At 39.9% G+C, this 20814-nt stretch overlaps 1 protein-coding gene across 2 annotated transcripts in view; it reads left to right on the top strand.

Annotated features, from left to right (window-relative positions):
• Tnks (tankyrase) overlaps positions 1-20814 on the top strand; it is a 142565-nt gene that overhangs the window by 116602 nt on the left and 5149 nt on the right. The window contains exons 16-26 of one of the 2 annotated variants that reach the window (XM_034519890.2): positions 1255-1474; positions 1686-1795; positions 4126-4314; positions 4672-4909; positions 5677-5759; positions 11605-11725; positions 12773-12870; positions 14652-14726; positions 15412-15517; positions 15828-16014; positions 19779-19935. In XM_034519890.2, the coding sequence (XP_034375781.1) occupies positions 1255-1474; positions 1686-1795; positions 4126-4314; positions 4672-4909; positions 5677-5759; positions 11605-11725; positions 12773-12870; positions 14652-14726; positions 15412-15517; positions 15828-16014; positions 19779-19935 (1584 nt within the window). Of the gene's footprint in view, positions 1-1239; positions 1475-1685; positions 1796-4125; positions 4315-4671; positions 4910-5676; positions 5760-11604; positions 11726-12772; positions 12871-14651; positions 14727-15411; positions 15518-15827; positions 16015-19778; positions 19936-20814 lie in introns of both variants that reach the window. The other variant, XM_076914025.1, reaches the window with a different exon arrangement.

The following is a 20814-nucleotide window of genomic DNA, read 5'->3' as shown; positions in this document are numbered from 1 at the left end:
CTCTGGTTAGATCCTGACAGGTTTTTCTGAATTAACTCGATGAGGTCATTTCACCAAAGAAGGTTTTGGGGAGAGTTGGTTTAATTTACGTGGGTTATCTAATGTAGTATTAGTGTTAGAGAGCAGTGGCTGTAGGAACTTTTCCGTCAGGTTACTCTTGAAGGTACAATTATATTGTGACTGTCGTAACTAATAGGACTGTTGATTCATTGCTTACTAAATACCACATACTCATGTCAACATGTAAGTCGTGCAGTACATCTATAAGGATTCTCATCTTTTTATAACCAGAGAAAAAGTATTGTTATATGTAAATCCAGTTTATATTTTATTTAATGCCATAATACTATAAACATATATGGCAAGTATTAACACTAGATAGATAGTTTTTTAAAAATCACCTATAGGTCATTATGAATCCATTGTCTAATTTGAATATTGTGCTGTTTGTTTCTTCATTCATTTTTTTTAAAAGAAAGTCTCACTGTGTTGCCCTGGCTGTCCTAGAACTCACAGAGATCTGCCTGACTCTGCCCCCAGAAATGCTGGAGTTAAAGGTATGTGCCACCACGCCTGGCTGGCTTAGATTATTCTTAATTTCCACAGTAGCTCAACAGCTTTCTGTGTCAGGTCTGTAATAAAACTTCTTGGCTTACAGGTGTAGCTAATTTTAAGCCAAGGTAGTTTTTTTAAAGTACATTTATACATCATGAAATACATTTTAAATTATCAGAATATTTTTTAACTGATGCCATTTAGAATTTAGTGTTTTCTTTCTTCCTGTGTATATTCCTTTTTTTCTTTCTCATGATGCTGCCTAAATATCTTTATCCAATTTGAGTTGGAACCATAATTCAGTGGTGGAGTGAGTAGCTACCACGTGTGAGGCCCTAGTTTTATCATTCTCTCTCTCTCTCTCTCTCTCTCTCTCTCTCTCTCTCTCTCTCTCTCTCTCTCTCTCTCTCTCGTGTGTGTCTGTGTAGGTGTGTAGTGCAACTGAAAACTGAAGTCTGGCCAAATTAACATTTAGACCATAATAAGAAATAAGAGATTTTCAAAGACAACTTCTTCAAGTCTTGGGAAAAGTTTGTCACAAAAAAGCAAAAGCTTCTCAATACCCTCCCAGTTGCAAAGTGGATATAGGATAGATTTCCTTCCAGCTAATGAAGGTGTAGAGAGTAAATGAAGCAGTGCTGCATGTGCTACCTACCCACTTGCAAACACATGTGCACCGTTCAGTGTTTGTCTCTGCAGCATGGAGCAGATCCAACTAAGAAGAACAGAGATGGAAATACACCCCTAGATCTGGTTAAAGAAGGAGACACAGATATTCAGGACCTACTGCGGGGGGATGCTGCTCTGTTGGATGCTGCCAAGAAGGGCTGCCTGGCCAGAGTGCAGAAGCTTTGTACTCCAGAGAACATCAACTGCCGAGACACCCAGGGCAGAAATTCAACTCCTCTCCACCTGGCAGGTAAGCATCACTGTGTCATCTCACTGTCCTAAGACCTTCAAACTCACACTTGGTGCCTGGGAAAGAAACTGGCACGTGACTAAATTATGTAAAGTTAATATTAGCTTTTGAAGAAAAAAATTAAAATCTTATTGTTTCCTGGTCTTTTCTTGTATAAGTGTGAGTTGTGTTAATTTCTCTTGACCTGACGTGTCCCCTTTTACTCTAACAGCAGGCTACAATAACCTGGAAGTAGCTGAGTACCTTCTAGAGCATGGAGCTGATGTTAACGCCCAGGACAAAGGAGGTTTAATCCCACTTCACAATGCAGCATCTTATGGGGTAAGCATGTCACAGGGAACGTCTAGAAGCCTTCCCTGGCCTTTAATACTTTACTAATGATGGACCACAGGTTAAGCAACAGACTGCTAACCTGCAGCATAGTTGAATGCAGAGGAATCATCTATACAACCTTCCCATATAGTTCCTTTTTGATGAGCTTTTGAAAGCTTTCTGTGTCTCTGCACATTCTCTAACCCAATCAGTATGTCGTGGGTCATACAGAAGTCTCACCTCTACCTTGGGTAGATGTTAGACACTATTAAAGCCAGGAGGCTCCTAAGTAGGTATGGAACTGTACCTGCTTCCATTTCTCTCTAGCATCTAAAACGTGTCAGGCCAAGTGGGTAAGTGGTTTGCGCACAGTTTAGTAGCATTCAGTTGAGGGAGTAAACTGCCAAGTCAAAGTGCAAAGCCATCTTTGCAGGCACTAAACTGTGTTAAACAGGGGGAGGACTCACTGCAGTGCCTTGATGCTGTTTGTCAGAACTAGCAGTAACCGAGGTCCTCAGGCCTAATGCTTCACAGTAGAAATAAGTCAAACCAAAAGGATGTCCCTGCTTTCTAAAGCGTTTGTACATAGCCCTTTCTGACTCAGATCCCCTAACTGCAGTCAGTTCCTGTGTACCAGACTCTCAGGTGATGTAGCAGCTCCTCCCGCTGGTCATTTTCATACAAACCTACTTTGTAGGTATTCACAGTTCCTGCTTTCCATTTCTGTCTGCAAATGAGAGAAAAAAAAAAATAGAGAGCATTTTCCTACTGTCTTTCGTTGTTACACTGTTATCCAACCACAAGTTTGCGCTTAGTCTGCTATTTGGATTTGTAACTTTAAAAAAAAATTAAAGCCACCTCAATTTTTTCAAATAGAACAACAAATAGAAGCTTAAGTGAAAGTTACAAATTTCATGAGAATTTTTCTTTATGATAATGTGCCTTATTCTGCTCAATATCCTTTGTATTGTAGTGTGTTTAGATATTATTTCTTAATCTATACATGCAAAACACAGTTAATTTCTGTGATATTAATAAATATAAAAGTACCAATATTTATTTCTTACCAAAAGCATGTGATTTCATAAAGATAAATCATTTGGCTGGTTGGTTTTCTTTCTCCACTTTGTCATTTTGCAGTGATTTCTCTAAAACATAGACTATATCTGAAGGCTTCATGCCAGCACTGTAGTAGCCAGCACATAGATGGGTTAGCTGTAGCCCACATTTTCTTCTGTTCGCCACTATTTAACATTGAGTCCCCATCTTTATTCAAGTGTTGTCCCTTACAGCGCTAGTGCCATTCTCCAGGATATCCATGCCTTGCTCCTGATCTTGGCCTCCTCACTCAGTCCTCTGGGCCCGGGTGACAAGAGCTAAGCTGAAGCTCACTTGGGCATTTCAGTTACTGTTGCTTGCTCCAGAGGTGCAGCTACTTAAAAGAATTGTGTTTGCTCTATTTCAGTAATATTCCTTCCTCTTCACTGGACTTTTAGACATTTGCCAGTCAGTTTAGCAAGCATGTAATTGGTTTCACTAAACACACTGGAAATTCAATAAAAAGAAAGTTTAACAATACATACTGAACACACAGCACATTTACACACCCACATATATACAAACTAACTTTTTTTGGACTAATTTTGGAAAGCTGTGCAAATTATTCTACCAAATTGTGTTCCTCTTAATACAATGCAGGAAATACAGTATAAGTAACTTGTAATATCATCTGAGGACTAATTTGAAATTATCTCATGCTTTTGGTCTCACTGAACAGAAGTTGCTTTTCCAAAACATCCTTTGAATAAAGAAGATAAATTGGGGTTTTTCCATTTGGTTGTTTGTTTTTTTTTTTTTTTTTTTAAAGTGATTTTGATAGAATCATACATTGATAGCTTTCATGTTAGAAGTTTAAATATAAACTGCAAAATTAGTTGCAATATTCTCATTATCCCAAAGAATCTTAAAACATAATAAACTAGCCTGTTCTGAGAAGAATCCTAGTTGTTCTGTGTAGCCTCCTCCCGTCTTCATTATCATGTTATCAGGGGTTTCCGGGAAGCCTGTCTTAGGAATTAATGATCTTTATTGTGGAAATAAGTAGTTGGAGGCAAGCCTGAGTTACATGAGACCCAGCCTAGAGGGGCAAAAGAATAGTTGTGGAGGAGACAAGTCCAAAGCACAGTAGAGGGGTTGTGTTTGTTTGATTTTAAGAAGAAATTTGTATTAAGGATGAGAACATGGGCCTAGAAGGAATGGTTACGAATTGTAGCAAGCGTACCTGATGCAATTCTGCTGGCTGCCTTTTTTAAGCTTCTGTGTTCTCTTGATTTTCTCAGCATGTTGATATAGCAGCGTTACTGATAAAATACAACACATGTGTCAACGCAACGGATAAGTGGGCCTTTACTCCCCTTCATGAAGCTGCCCAGAAAGGACGGACACAGTTATGTGCCCTGCTCCTCGCACATGGTGCGGACCCAACCATGAAGAACCAGGAAGGTCAGACACCTTTAGATCTGGCAACGGTAAGTCCTTGTTACAACAGTGATTTATTGTTCATTAGGACTTCAGGCCTCACGTTACCTTCCAGGACTAAACTGGCACTTCATTTGGCTGAGTTGCATTCTTCCTGTAAATCTTGCTAGCCAAAACCATGTAGTCTCTCAGTTCCTTCTGTACTTCCGTGATACCCCATGTGTAATCAGCCACCTTTGCTTTCACTACCTGTTGTCTACAGCCACCACTCAACATGTGATACCAAAATCACTGTCACTGTCTATGGCAGGTACTCTTTAAAGAAAAAAAAAATTACAAAACATATGGTACTTAGTGGAAAACTTAGTATTAATAATGGTTTTTGTGTTTTCTTTAATCATTTTTAGGCTGATGACATCCGGGCTTTGCTGATAGATGCCATGCCCCCTGAGGCCTTACCTACCTGTTTTAAACCTCAGGCAACTGTAGTTAGTGCCTCTCTGATCTCACCAGCATCCACCCCCTCCTGCCTCTCTGCTGCCAGCAGCATAGATAACCTCACTGGCCCTTTAGCGGAGCTGGCTGTAGGAGGGGCCTCCAATGCAGGGGATGGTGCCGCGGGAGCAGAAAGGAAGGAAGGAGAAGGTAGGTGCATCCCTGGGGATGTTTGTACTTATTTTAGTGCACCATTACTTTTTTATTTTTATTATTGAAAGCTTAAAGATAGCTTGTCTCTAAGCTTTTGAGTTCAAAGACATCCAGGACTACATGGTGAGACCCTGTCAGAGACAGGCTTGAGGGATATGAAGGCAAAGGGGAAGGAAAAAGGATTCCTGGGACTTGATAGTGAGCTCCTCTGGCCGCCACATACACTGTACACATAGACATAAATAAAAATAATTCTTAAAAAGAATAATCAACAGTAACTGGTACCTTTTTCCTTCTTTTCTTTTAATTCATTTAAAGTACTAATTCTATCAAATATGGTCTGGAGCCTAGGCACTGCTCTTGTAGAGGACCTGGTTTAGTTCCCAGCACCCACACTGCTTAGCTCAGAACGCCTTCACTCCTGGCTTCCAGGGAAACACTCAACATACACAAAACTAAAAACAAATGTGTTAAAGTATATAAAATATATTAGAAATTATATTCTATACTATATTATTATAATATATACATCTATATTCTATTCTATATTCTATGTGTATTAGAATTAATGTAAGTAATATTGTTATGCCAGAGATAAATTTCAGAATAACTTGGAAGTGCCTGATTAAATTGACATAGTTGGTATTAGTTTATGTCATATAAAATCATCTGTACAGGCAAGTGTCAAAAAATAGGGTTATAAATAAATACTGACCTTTCATAGAATTACAAAATTCTAAGAGATGTCAATGGTTTTGTTTTAGTTGCGGGTCTTGACATGAATATCAGCCAATTCCTTAAAAGCCTTGGCCTTGAACACCTTCGGGATATCTTTGAAACAGAGCAGGTAAATGCTCGCTTACTTTTTCTGCTTTTCAACTGTTGAGTCATTGACACCTTTTTTTTTTTTAACTTCGCAGCTATTTTCTGTATTATGTATACTCTTTATTTTGTGACTTACACTGTTCTACAGTCTGTCCCGTGTTTTAAGTATGTTTTTACCTTGTTTGTTACCTGCCTCAAATATCTGTATAGAACCAGGGACCACAGCACTTTGTGCTCATCTCCAGACTCCGGCAGTTCAGAAGAACTGTCCTTCCTCCGTAGGAGCAGTTTCGCTCCGTGCAGTCTGAGTCAGGTTAGATGTGAGGAAGGAGGCTGCAGCCTGTTGGGAGAGCACTTGGTGAACGTCGATCAAGAACCTATCTCAAGAGTATTTTCAGTTTTTCTGGCATTGTTTTGTTTCCAAAAGAAGCTGGCATTTATAAGCATACCTACTTGCACTTACCAGGGAGAGCTCTGGTTTGCCAGACTGTTGTCTGTTCCTACTCCCATGCTCTGTGGTAAACACTGAAGGAGACTGCTGTCTTTAGTATACTGGTGGATAGAGTCACTCAGACCCAGTGCACCGTTGCCTCCTCACACCCATGTCAGCCTTTCTGGCAGGGAAGAAGTCTAGTCAGCTTTAGGGCCCTCTTTAGATCTTCGTTTTGTGACTTGTGGTCCACAATCTACCCCATACTCAATCTGTTTGTTTCAGGTTTGTTTTTACCTTGTTTTACACAGAAGTCTATTACTTAGTTAGTATATGCACTGAGTTTGGTAGAGCTACATAGTAAATGACCACAGACTTGGTAGCTAACAGAAATCACATTGTCAGGGTGCACTCCCTGTAGCAGTTCTGGAATAATCTGTTCCCTGCCCCTTCAGCCTCCCTGACTTAGGTCACACACAGGCCATCTTACTCTGCTGCTGTTGCCACGTTGTCTTGTCCGTGTCTGCCTTCTCATGTGCCTCTTACATGGGACACTTCCTTTAAACTTGGGCCCTCCTGGGTGATTGCTGGTTTCAAGATTCTTACCTTAAGCATTTTAAAGCATGTTAAAAATGTTAACATTTTTGGAACATATCCCTTCTAGGGATGCAGACCTATCTCTTTGAAGGCTACAGTTGGGCCTACGGCAGCATGCATATATAAGCCTTCTTCTCTTTTTAAGGCCTCATCAGTTTATTGTAGACTTTTCCCTTTCCGACCATGAGCCTCTACAAACAGTGTCCCCTCTATAATTAACTCACTCTTTTTTTTTTTTTTTTTTTTCCAGTATGTGGCATAGTTAAAATTTTCTCTGCAGGTCTTTGCCCTGTTCTTTATTCTTTGTAAGCTCATAGTCAGTCTTTAACTTAAGTGTCTTGGGTTAGTCCAGGTAGGTGGTGCACTGCTATAGCTAGCAACTGGAAGGGTGAAGCAGGAGCATCAGGAGTTAGTGCTAGACTGAGCTGAGTAGCCAGCTAGAGGGAATGTGGGCTTTAGTGAGACCTGAGTTCAAAAAATAGGTGTAAAGTGTTGGGTTTTTTTTTTTTTTTAACATGTTTAAATGATTTATAATATTAACATTTTCTTAAGCTTTTATTTCTTTAGCTAAATAAATTTCTTTACATTTTTATTTTTAATGACTCAAATAGTTGAAATAGAATTGACCTAAATAAATACCTTGATCTTGTTTTCCTGTAACTGTAAAAGTGAGTTAAGAGGCTTTAGCCCGTCGCTTTTCTTACCAGTCAGCTGAGCATTCCTACAATATTCGGATAATTAAAATGTCTGTCCGAATTGTCTATTTTTGTCTATTTTTTAGTCATACTTTACTAAGGCATCACATTTGTAGTGGAAACGTTACACACCACTGTCAGAATGTCCTCTCCCTAGAAATTTCCTGTGACAATACTGTAAACTGAGGCTTTGTAGTTGTTTGAACACATATGTGCCCCTTCATTTTGACTCATGTCTGCAGGAAGTGTGAAATTGTACATACACCTTAGTCTAATAATAATAAGCCAAACCCTCTGATTCAAACAAGGGACCCACCTCTTGTTGAGGACTGTTGTTTCTGAGCTTGTCCGTTTGCTCTTACTTCCTGTCGAGTGTTCCCTTGGTGAAGAACGGACCTCCTGTGGTGTGTCTCTCATCTTACTGACTCAGCCTTCAGTCAGCTTATCCTTTTTATCAGTTTTATTGTCTTTTTTACTGCAGTTTTCTTCCGAGTAAATCAATGTCCCATTGATTTTCTTTTGTCCAAAATAGTTTCTATCTCCTTTTCACAGTCAAGATGTTAACTGTTGCACTTAATGTGTATTACCTGGTGTAGCCCCCTTCTCAAGAGAGTGGTGTGCCTTAAACTATTTTAACTGTCTTTTGGGCCACTGGGCAGACAATTAGGTTTGCATTTATTTCAAGTGTAGATGTTATCTGTCTAGTCTTCATATATAAAATACTATGTCTACTTAATTCTTCCATGACATACCTTTAGAATTTTCTTTTCTGTCATAAATATTCTGTAGCAGCCTGGTAATGTGTATCAACAAGCATGTGATGCCGCACCAACCCCAATAACATCTGTGTGACATTAGTTCTGTGAGCCATAGTTCTCATGACAATTTATGTTTTCTTTTCTTCCTTTTCTTATTTACAAGATGTTCCTGATAACCTAGGCTAAAATCTTAAACAAACAAACAAGAAAAATAGGTTAAAAAAAACATCCTTTGAGATGGGGTCAGTAGCCATGACCTTATGTCTGAGAAAACCAGCACTTTACTTCGTAAATCATTTACAAAATTATATAATAATGTTATGATAGATAAAAACTTCCCCAGAAGTAAAATTTCATATGGTTATACATGTGTCATCAGAAGTGGGCTTTGATATATGATAAATAAAGCCTCAAATAAAAAAATTAAGTTTAAATTTACACTTTAAAGATTTACAAAAAATCAGACACTAGATGTTAACAATAACTGACCATAAAAATTGATTAACCTGCTCTGAGATACATGCCACTGGCTTTAGATGGCTGCCCCGCTAAATCCATCCTTCCAGAGTTATAACACTTGGATGATTTTTATTGTGCCAGATAACAATGATGTTACCTATTGTTGGGAGCCGCAGTCAGTATGCGCCATTCCAAGATGGCACTGACATCGTGTCTTCCCAGTAGTAAACAGTTAACTGTGCAGCTGCAAAGGCAGAAAGCCCGCCAAAGTCACTGGCCAATCCCGAAGCGTAATATTGGGTGATGAGTGAACAGCCAATCAGAAGTGAATACGTCACTCTAGGGTGTACTTAAGCTGGTCCTCTTCCTGTCTTCAGCCCTTCAGCGTCCTTTCACGTCAGTGATACAGAGTAAAGCCTCGTTTGTTTTTGTAGTAACTACCCGAACACTGTCTCTCTTTGCGGGCGAAGGGCAAAGGCGCGCGCAACAACCTATTCTATCCATGATTGCTTCACTAAATACATCTTTTCAAAGTTATAATACTTAGTTGATTTTTGTGCTTTACTGTGCCAAATGACAATGAGAATATCCATGATTGCTTCACTAAACACATCTTCTAAGAGTTATAGTATTTGTTTCTTTATATATAAAAACCCTTGCTTGAGAACTACAAAATACACCCAAATTCAAACTACTTCTGTGTTTGTTTTTGTTTGTTACCGCCAAATCCTTACCCACTTAGCCTTTGAGGACCCTCATAGGTGACTGGGGTAGTCCGTGACAATGTGATCCATCATTGTGTCCACTAAATTCCTGCTGTGGGTGTTTGCTGAGACTCTTGCTAGTCTGTAATCTGCTGCTTCTCTTCCTACCTGTGAATATACTCCTCTCCCACTGTGCTTTTACTTCTTGTCCTGGAAGTACTTGAGTGCATCATATCCTCAGTTCCACCTTCACAGTTTCTTTCTCAGAAGTCTCTGAGTTGTCTTGTTCCATAGATACTTTATAAAGAAACATCAAAATTCCTTCTAATTAACTATTGCGCTGTGTGACATCTCCTCACACTTGTAGTATAGCTTCCTACCTAAAATGCTTTGTTTATGGGAAAGGAAATTTTGCTGTACATTATAATTTCTGGAGCTCAAGTGCTATGACTTGGGATTTCCACAGAAAGTGACATATGCATTCTATTCAAGGTGTAATAAAATAAAATCTGAGGCTCATTAAATTCATTGTAAATATGATTACAAAGTCACCTCACCACCACCCCAAGGGAAAACGGCCTTTTCACTTAAAATAGTTAATTTTCTCTTCACATCCCAGGTAAAATGAGCAAATCTTAGGAGCAGGAGGCAACCCTATAGACATAGCATTTACTTTATATGCAGAACCATTTTTAGCTTATAAATGAATAGACTTTATTAAAAGGATTATGTTGATGCATGTTAGATATGAGTAACTCCCTTCTGCCAAAGAAAAGAAATTGGAGGGCAGACTTGTGGTTTCCTCCAAATACCAAACATATTCTCTAACTGTTCCCACCAGATAAGTCAGTGATGGCGTAGAAGTAATAAATAACTTAATTAAATGTAAGGGGGAGAGAACTATCCTGTCATTTCTTCTGTATCGTATTAGTGACCACTCAGTAAGTATAGCCCACTCCCAAGGGGAACACAAATGCTAGAGACAGAAGATCTCCGGCAGCCATTTTAGAGGCTGCTTTCCACAGCAGGGAGGAGTCTGGCTCCCTCCGCCCTGCTCTGTAAACTGAAATGTAGTAACTCGAGTGTTCCTCTGCTGGTGCTCGGGCAAGGATTTTTACATTCATTTTGTGATTGGAAGTCTATATATTAAACTTCCTTTATTCTTCTCTAAAGCATGATTAGAGATATCCCTTGGGGTTTTGTTTGGTCTTCTAGCCTGACTTTGACACCCTTCAGCTATACACTATTGAATATCAATTAAAAAGATTTTGATATATATAACCTAAAGTTACTCCATATATATGAGGCCATGTTTTTATTGTCAACCATATTTAAACTGAAATATAAAATATCTAGAAGAAGATGGTATTGGTAGCATGGCTCACAAATCACATTAAAATCAGGTCTGACTTAGAATGTAAATTAAAGGTTCCTATTTTGTAAACAGTTCTATTTCAGATATGATTATTTCCATATTGCCATCTTTTGATAGCTTTGTTGAAAACTTCTTTTGGGTGATTAGAAGTGAATTGCAGATTTTGTACCATGAAACAATTATTTCTTCAATGGCCACTTGAAGTAATTAATGTGCTAAATTACTTCAGAGAATGAGCAGTGCTGTCGACTTCACAGCCGATTCCACTCATTGTGTAGTATTTCATTTTGACAGGAAAAATCTAAGCTTGGTCTGATTTGTCACTTTGGTGTAAGGATTGAAAAAGTGAGAATTACATATTTTAATCCTGAGTGAGAAAGAAAAAGAATGTCTATAAAAGAATATTTCAGTTCTCCAAAGAAAGAAGAAACAAACAAAAAGGCAATAAACATATATTTATCCTCTGGACATGTGGCCAAAGGTGATTTCAGAGCTTTGCCACTGGGTGGAGGCAAAGTCAGAATTACTGTGGTTCACAAGGTGTGAGGAAGTCAGCAAGCTGAGGTGAGTCGTCAAGAGTTAGAGGCTGATGTTCTGTACAGATAGTGAATGTGTGTTAGTCAAGCAAGCATTGCTAACTTGATAATTTATGAATTTCTCTAAATTGGGATTTCTGATGTCTCTTATAGAATGACCTTGAGCTTAGGCAGCTTGAAGTTCACATTTATAAAAGGAAGCATGTTCTCTAAGCGTGTGTGGTAATCACAGCAGTATAGATGGGTGCCAGAGCTTTCGTCCTCCATAGAGCCATTACGGATTTAGTATGTAATTGTATCATGTAATTTTCAGATTACGCTAGATGTACTGGCTGATATGGGTCATGAAGAATTGAAAGAAATAGGCATCAATGCATATGGACACCGCCACAAGTTAATCAAGGGTGTTGAAAGACTTTTAGGTGGACAACAAGGTAAGCTGTTTAGGGGAAAATTATTTTCAGAACTTAGTAAAGAAATATGAGGCTGGATTTTGGGCTTGGGTAGTCTGACCTCAGAACACATACAGATAACTGGTACAGCATTCCCTGCCTTCCTCAGTTCAGCCCATCACTTCCCTAGATGGACAAGTCTGAATCTTCCCTCTCCCTACACTGCTCAGACCTTTGCACTTTGTCCTTTCCCCTGCTTTCACCTAACTCAAGTCACCAGTCCCTCCCTCCCTCCCTGGGCCCCGAGTCACTGTGTCTCCACTGCTGTCTCCAGCCTGTACCCTCACCTCCCACACTGCCTTCTCCATGCCCTCAGAGGACTCCAGCACAAGCTTGTCAACCTCTCATCCTGCCCTCAACCCTTCAACAGTCCCTGCTGCTTTCCGGATAAAGTCAGACACTTACCCCGTGGTTTTTCACAGCCTTCCCTCAGGACCACAGTTCAACCATGTCCATGGCCCTTGGCTGCCACAAGCCTCTTTCTGGCCATGTTTTCTGTATATCTCTTTGTTAGACACACTCTCCATAGAGAAGAGAAGTAAAGAGAAGGAGCGTGCATCTGTGGAGCTGATAAAATTACAGGCAAAGCTTAGAAGGCTTTGAATTTGACTCTCTCTTTTTTTTTAACATGTATTTTAGTCAACCTTATGAGATTAACAGAGATAAGTTATGTTGGTGATAACATCATTGCAAGCCATCCCTGTAAGGGCTTTAGAGGGCAGGTCTTGGATTGTCGAACTCACGCCGGTGTAATTCACACTTGCTTCTCTTTTGTGAAGACCTCTGCTACGTTCATGGAGTTCAGTTCAGTGGTTATAGCCGTGCTGTGTAGACAGGGTTGGTGGGAGGGATGAGTCCCTTACTCTTCCTTTTTTCTTGTACCTTTGATATGTTTGCTTACAGCCTGTATGTTGAGGTAGAGATTGAAAATGGTGTAAGCTGCTCTAAACTGTCAGGTATTTATAGAAACTTAGTGGAACCTGAGTGATGTGGACACACACGTGCCTTATGTGTTTCTTTCTTCTACAGGAACCAATCCGTATTTGACTTTTCACTGTGTGAACCAGGGAACTATTTTGTTAGATCTTGCTCCAGAAGATAAAGAATATCAATCAGTGGAAGAAGAGGTAACAGACATCAGAACGTTTTTCCTTTCTTTGCTGTAGTTTTAAGACTGTTTTTCTGGGGCAAGAACTCATCTTACTTTGTTACAGGGTCAAGTGGCCTGCTACTCAGCCTGAGTCAGCAGCAAGTGTTTAACTGTGACTGTACACTAAAATGATACACGTTCATTCACATCACAAGCCTATGTGTCTATCTTTTTATTCTAGAGATTTTGTCAGTTTTAAGTCATGTAAGTAAGAATCTTTTTAAAACATTTTCATAAAGTAAAATGCACCTAAAATTGATATGGGGCAAGAATCTTGCCTCATAGACAGAATACACTTTCTAGAGGCTTTTTTTTTTGGGGGGGGGGGTTGTTTGTTTGTTTGTTTGTTTAGGTAATTAGTTTCTTTAGTAATGTGCCTGAGTGTCATATTTTTCTGATGTTGATTTCATGATAAAAGAAGAGTCTATCAGTTAATTTCCATAATTACAATTATTCCAAACATTATATAATAAGACTACTTTGAACCTCCTTGTAGAAAGATGGCATAGAAATCCCTCCTGTGAGGGCAGGCTGGAGAGATGACTCAGTGGTTAAGAGCATTGACTGCTCTTCCACAGGTTGAGTTCAGTTTCCAGCAACCACATGGTGGCTCACAACCCTCTGTAATGGGGTCTGATGTCCGCTTCTGGTGTGTCTGAAGAGAGTGAGAGTGTACTCACATGCATGCATGCATACATACACACATACATACATGCATACATACATGCATACATTTTTTTAGAAGGAAGAAATTCCTTCTTTGCTGATGGCTTATATTTCTTGCCCCTACTTCAGTGTCTAACTCCATTATTGTGAGTAAGCTCGTCATTCTGATATTATACAAACACTCAAGCAGACATGGCTTTGCCTGCAGTTAAGGATTTTCTGTTGTTTGTGGTGTTTATTTTTTTAACTAGTGCCCATATCATCTCCATTCAGTGCTAGGAAGTCACATTAAGGGAGCACAGGATGGTTACCCTGTAGTGATACTTCAGTTTGTATTAGATTATCAGGAAGGCATCATGACTTCAAGGGCCTTATTGTCCGGTCGTCCCCATAGCAAATTCTGGTTGTGTAAGAGGTGGGCTGCACATCCCTGCAGATGGAGCCATAGGTAGAGAGCTCAGTCCATGAGTCAGGTGTCAGAGACTTGGGCATTTTTGTGATGCTGCCTAGGAACCTAGGGCCTCCACACATGCTCAGCAGGTGTGCTACCCGCAGCCCAAGACACTGCAAGTGTTTTCCATAATAATTATTTGAGAGTAGCAGAGTTACCAGTACTCAGAAGGTTATTCTGTTTAATTGTGAAGTATACTCTGCTTCCCTTGACTAAGTTGCTGTATCAAGATCCCAAAGACTATTGAAATAAAATGGAACAAAAAATATTTTTAAAATATTTATTTTTAGCATTTATCTAATATGGTATCAGTTGAATGTCATTTTAGTTTGACTAATTCAATTTCTTTTCATTCTTAATAATAAAATAGTAATACATTTTTAAAGTGCTTTTTTTTCCAGTTTCCCTGTAGTGTTTACAAAAAAACTTCCAAAATTTGTATCAGAAAATGCTTTCATTAGTACTTATGACTATTTTATCATCACAAATATTCATTAAATTTGTTGATCAATTTGTAGTGAACTACTGACTGAGATTCAGACTCACCAGGGAGACAGACAGAAGAACTGTTATCTAGAGACAGCAGAAGGAACACTCACTGCTGACTCAAATGAAGTTAATCGATCCCCTTTGTCCTGCAGATGCAGAGTACCATTCGGGAGCACAGGGACGGTGGGAATGCTGGCGGCATCTTCAGCAGATACAACGTCATCCGGGTAAGCCAGCAGATTGTTATAGTGGAAGTCACATTGCAAAGCTAACACAAAAATAATCTAGACAGTAAATGAACTCTAAGAATTTTGGAAGAAAAATTTCAAATTGTGAAAGATACTTATCCGTTGTCCTAAAATCAAATGCTGTTCTCTTCACTACAAACTCTAACCCTCAAGACCATCCTGGGCCAGAAACTACAACACAGTGAAAGCAGCAACGGCCCAAGCAGAAGGCCGCGTCATACAGGCGGCTGGGGCCTCACTTGTGGTGTCCTCAGATTTGGACCCTCAACAGCAGTAGCTTCATTTTAAATCATTTGAAAGTAGCATTTAGTAAAGGCCTAGATGTCAGTCTCCTTGTTATTGATAAGATCAGAATGCATTTATCTCTTAAATCACAGAAAAAAAAATTGATGGTGCAATTACCTGCTTTTTCAGAGGTGTTCGTGACAGTTAATTACATCTGCTGAAAACTGGTTTAATCCTTTCTTAATAGACTTACAGGAATTATACTGGTATATCAGAATAAGCCATGAACAACCAATAATGGATAAGGTGACTTTTAGATATTGTATCAATCAAAAAAAAAAAAAAACCAACCAAAATTGATACCACCAAAGGGAAAACTACTTGTCATTTTAAATTGAAATGTAAATTTAATAAAAGTATTTTTTCGTCCTTTATGAAGATTCAGAAAGTTGTGAACAAGAAGCTGAGGGAGCGATTCTGTCACAGACAAAAGGAGGTGTCTGAGGAGAACCACAACCATCACAACGAGCGCATGCTGTTCCACGGTGAGCGTGCCTGCAGCAGGGAGGCCGTGGCATCCCTTAGAACGTTCTGTTGGGGTGACTAGTTTGCACTTTTTTGGTTGAAATAATGCCTGGTTTCCTAATGCTTTGCGTGTTAGCGCAGGCTTCTCAAAGCATGTGCTATGCCAATGACTTTCTGAACTTGCTGCTAAACTCAAGTTCCAAGTTGACCACCTGTGGTTTTTTGATTTTTGTTTTTCTTTGTGAACATTACTGCATTCAGTAAAAGTAGTAAAGGGCTAAGTATTCAAAACTAATGTTTCCACCTTTATTTATATTTTTATATTTTTAGGTTCTCCTTTCATTAATGCAATTATTCATAAAGGGTTTGATGAGCGACATGCATACATTGGAGGGATGTTTGGAGCTGGAATTTACTTTGCCGAAAACTCCTCAAAAAGCAATCAGTATGTTTATGGAATTGGAGGAGGAACAGGCTGTCCCACACACAAAGACAGGTCATGTTATATATGCCACAGGTGAGCGTCCCGCCTTGACTGGAATGGTTGCCACCCTCACCTAACCTGTGCCCTAGAGCAGTGACTATGGTGCTGTTCCCAGTGGTCCAGACAGACACACTTTGTAGGCTGCAGTGGAACTGTTTCAGTCCTCTGTCAGAGGCAGGAACCTTAGTGCTCACTGTGGACAGAGCCGGTCTAGCCACCATCAAACCTGAACATAGGACAGGGAGGAGACGACTCAAGTCTGCGTGCGGATGAGCTAGTGCTGTGCTTGTTTTTAGGAACATAATAATTCCCCTTGGAAAGCCCACCTTCAGAATATCAGCTTGGGAATTAGCAAACAGATGAATGTCGGCTTTTTAAAGTAGGACTTGGTAACTGAGAAGCTGGAGAAGATAAGGTGGCAGCGAGTGAGGAGGCAGTGTTTCTCTCCTCACTGGAGGAGAACAAGATGGGGATTTAGTACAGTTGTTTGCATTGACTCTGGCAGTCATACATGTACATGTTGTCCAACCCACACCCCTCTACTTAGCCCTGACCCCGTCAGTGCTTTCTCCTCCCCGTCATGTCCTTGTGAGTTCTGGTGAGTCTCTCATTTGAGCTACTGGAGTGTGCGTGAGTGTGGGGTTCCAACCTGAGTGGGTGACTTTCTATACCTGCACCCCCAAAGAAAAATAAACTTCCTTTCCCAACAGTGCTCAGTTGCCAGGAGCTCCTCCTCTAGGGGTGCACCCTCATGCTCCCCACTGTGCGGGAGCATAGACGGGCTTGATCCAGTGCAGAGCCATGGCTGCTGTGACTTCATGACTGCAGTGGCCGTGCTACCCTAAGGCAGCATGTCACACTCCCCTGTCCTCCTGCTCTTCTTTCCATCCCGTCCCCCACAACACCTTGGAAAGGGTTGATGGCAGTGTCCCATAGGACTGAGCACACACAGTTGCTTCCTCGCAGGACCCTGACCAGTTGAATGCTGCCTTGATTACTGCTGCCTACAAAAAGCTTCTCTGAGACTGAAAGCAGTACTGTAGACAGGTATACACGTAACTAGCTCATTGGCAGTTTTGTACCGTGTCCATTTACCAAAACAACAATAGTATGTCTTCCCCCCCACCCCCCGGGGAGCCCTCACCAGCCATGGGTTTTTGACCAAGTTTATAGTGCCATCCATACATTGCTTTTTAAGCCACTCGATTATATTGTTTTTATAAGTTATGTGAGTAAGGTATCTTATGATTCAGTTAATACCTTAAAATATAATCCTGAAATTCCTTATAACGAATGCCTTTAAATGTATCTGCAGTTGTGTTATTCTTTAGACTGGTCGTCAGCAATTCTCAGATGGATACCATATACCCAGAAGGAAACCGTTCTCCACTTAGAACACTGGTTAAAAATCAGACACTCCTAAGGATCAGTGGTGTCCCAGCATGCTTCTTGTGAAGACAAAGTAAACCTAAAATGAACAATAAAATGAGCTTAGTTGAGGTTCAGTGGGTGCTCAGTAAAATCCTAGCCAGGATCTCCTAGGAAATGGAGCCTGAGCAAAAGCATGCAGCTGGCACAGCATTGGCAAGGGTTGTCCTGGGAAGCAAGAAGGAGGCAGAGCACACTCAGTGATGAGCAAGCTGGCTACGGCTCCATTAACAAGTGCATGAGATGCCTTCAGAGAAGCTATAGAAACTGCTGTATCAGAACAGTGATGTTCAAGTGGAGAAAAGGAATGAATTTCTGTTGGCTCCTGCCTTGTGTTTGCCAGCATTTGCTCCCCAGGCACTCACCCCTGTGCTTCTTAGCTGTTGCGTCTACAAAATACCACAAGTAGGAAGCAAGGCAGCATCAGCACATGTTCACTTGCTTCTTCATGTGCTGATTCAGTAGGTCCTACAGACCAGGTTTGCTCCTGAAAGTAGAAAACAGGAGGCCAAGGCCTGTCAGGTCAAGTATTGTATTGTATAACAGATGGATAGTGACAAAATCTACTGACAGCACACTGCTGCTGTGATGGTAAAGATGGAGCTGAGGAAGCCTCTGGGGGCTGCAGAGAGGGCTCTGTGGGTAAGAGCATTGTTGCTCTTGCAGACAGCCTGGGTTCAGTTCATAGCATTCTCACAGTGGCACACATCCATCTGTAACTCCAGGTACACGTTACAGGGAATCTGACTCTCCCTCCTGACCTTTCTGGCTACCAGGCACATACATACATGTAGGCAGAACAGTCATACAATATAAAATAAAAATAAACCTTTAAAATAAATAAAGCCTATTTATAATGTAGAGTGAGACCTTTTTTCCTACGAGATATACAAGAAAATACAATAGATGTCAAGCCTTTATCCCAAAGGATCACCAGTGACATCAGCTAAAAAAAGCCAGGACTCAGTAATAACACAAAGATCATACTCCATTAATACAAACTGTTTATATTTAACAATGTGACTAATTGTATTTAACAGTGTGACTAATTGTACTAAATAGCTAAAATGTATAGTGTTTGAGGGTTGACTTTTTTAAAGGATTGGATAATTACCTTGGGCTTTGCAGCCATGTATCCTTGTCAGAGACTTCTGCCTTGGAGTACAGAAGCAAGTGTGCAAATGAATGCGTGGCTTTAGTCTAGTAAAATTATATTTAGGAAACCAGGTGCCAGCTGGGCATGGTGGTACACACTTTTAATCCCAGCACTTAGAAGGTAGAGGCAGGTGAATCTCTAGGAGTTTGAGGCCAGGCTGATCTACAGAGTGAGTTCCAGGACAGCCAGAGTTACACAGAGAAACCTTGTCTTAAAATAAAACAAAGCCAAAAAAAGAAATAACTGGTATCAACTAGTTTTAATTTTATAGTTTATAATTTCTACCCAGCTAGTTTTTTTTTTTTTTTTTTTTTTAACCCTGTACAACATTTAACATCTGCTTCAATTTCAGCTAGGTATTAGATTTTCAGTCATATATTTAGTCTAATATTTTTGTTCCTGATCTACTTTTCTTATGCTGTCATCACAGTTTTTAGTGTTTACCCATGATGAATCAAGCCTGATCTTATTTGGAGAGATGGCTTAGGGTAAAGACATTTGTCACACAAGCATGATGACCTAAGTTTGAATCCCCATAATCTATATAAAAGCCCAATGCATAGCATGAGTGGTTTGTAAGACTTAGACTTTCCCAGAGTCCCTGTGAGGTCTCCACTTAGTCCCTGTGAGGTCTCGGGCTGGCCAGTCTGGTTACACATGGGCAGAATCATCAAAGAAACTCTGTCTCTAACAAGGTAAAAGGCAAAGACAACATGTGAGGCTGCGCTCCTCCCTCTGAGCATGCCATACTCACACAAACCCAGCTCACAGTGTCAATCTCAGATGCTGTTCCCGCCTTCCTTCCTTCCTTCCTGGGCATCAGTGGGAAAGCTCGGTTCTCTGCAGTGTGTTTTTGCTCTTGGCACAGTTCACATCAGGAGTCCTATGCTACTCCAAAACTGCCTTCAACTGTGGATCTAACTCGATATCAAGCCTGGTAATTGCTAAGTAGTAAATCAGTATATCACATTTTATCCCATTACTACACAGACTTGGAAGTAGCATTTAATTAGCTTGCATTCTATGAAAATTTTCTCTAAAAAGCTAATAAACCTAACAGTTACATTTCAAGACTTAAAGTGTTGGGAGGAATTGTGTGAGGGGGAACCTGGAAAGGGTCAGCGTTTGGAATATTTATTAATTAATTAATATTAATTTTTTAAAAATAAAATTTAAAGTGTTTTGAACATATTTGTTTTCATTCTCCCTTTAGACAAATGCTTTTCTGTAGAGTGACCCTTGGAAAGTCTTTTCTGCAATTCAGCACCATGAAAATGGCTCACGCACCTCCAGGACATCACTCGGTTATCGGTAGGCCAAGTGTCAACGGACTGGCGTATGCTGAATATGTCATCTATAGAGGGGAGCAGGTATGTTGCTCATCAAATCAGCATGAACAAGTCACTAAACACATTCATACACAAGTGGAAGCCATATTTAAGACAATGTCTACAGTTGTTGCAGGCACAGCATGCCTTTGAATGGACCTGCCTGACACAGGCTAGTTGCATAAATGGAATCCTTATTATTCTGATCAGAGCCCTACATCCTTGAGAGTCAGGCTACAGTATATTTAATTCTGTTACCTTCTTAAGGATCCAAAATGAAATTGGAAAAAAAACAATAGTAATGGAAGTGTGTATACAGAGAAATATATACATGCATAAAGAAACTTTCTGGAGTTTTCAAACAACTCCCAGCAATAAATGTTACCCAGTTTATCTGAATGCAAAAGTTAATTTTTCTAACCTCGGCTGAAAGCCATAGCTAACCTGAAGTAGAAGAAAAATGAGAAAGTAACCACAAATAGATAATGTATAAAAATAATTTCTCTCTGTGTGTGCAGTCATGGGCAGAGTAGAGTGTATAGTTGCAAAGAATTGCAGATAACTTGATCTCCTATTTAGTAGTTGGTTTATCGTGGTAGTAAAGCAACAAAACTCCATTTAGTATATTACAGGGCTGAATAAGGAAGTAAATGCATAGGTGTGTTAACACTGGGGAACTGTTGCTCTTACTGTAGAAGAAGGGGCATATCATATAGAATGAGAGAAAGGTTTTTAAAAAATGAATGTACTGAAGTTTTATTAACTAATAGGAATTCATAGTTTCTAACAAATATATCAATAGATATATAGATGCCTATATACAAACCATTCCCTCAAACCATTCCTGACTAGAAGGAACCAAGGTTGGACAGAATAGGTAAAAAGGAAAAAAAAAAAAAAAACTTCAGATAGCTTGTTATA

This window comes from Arvicanthis niloticus, chromosome 16 (genome assembly GCF_011762505.2).
Source record: "Arvicanthis niloticus isolate mArvNil1 chromosome 16, mArvNil1.pat.X, whole genome shotgun sequence".
NCBI classification, from domain to species: domain Eukaryota; kingdom Metazoa; phylum Chordata; class Mammalia; order Rodentia; family Muridae; genus Arvicanthis; species Arvicanthis niloticus.
The sequence above is the reverse complement of the archived record's forward strand: the minus strand, read 5'-3'. Positions and strand labels throughout refer to the sequence as shown.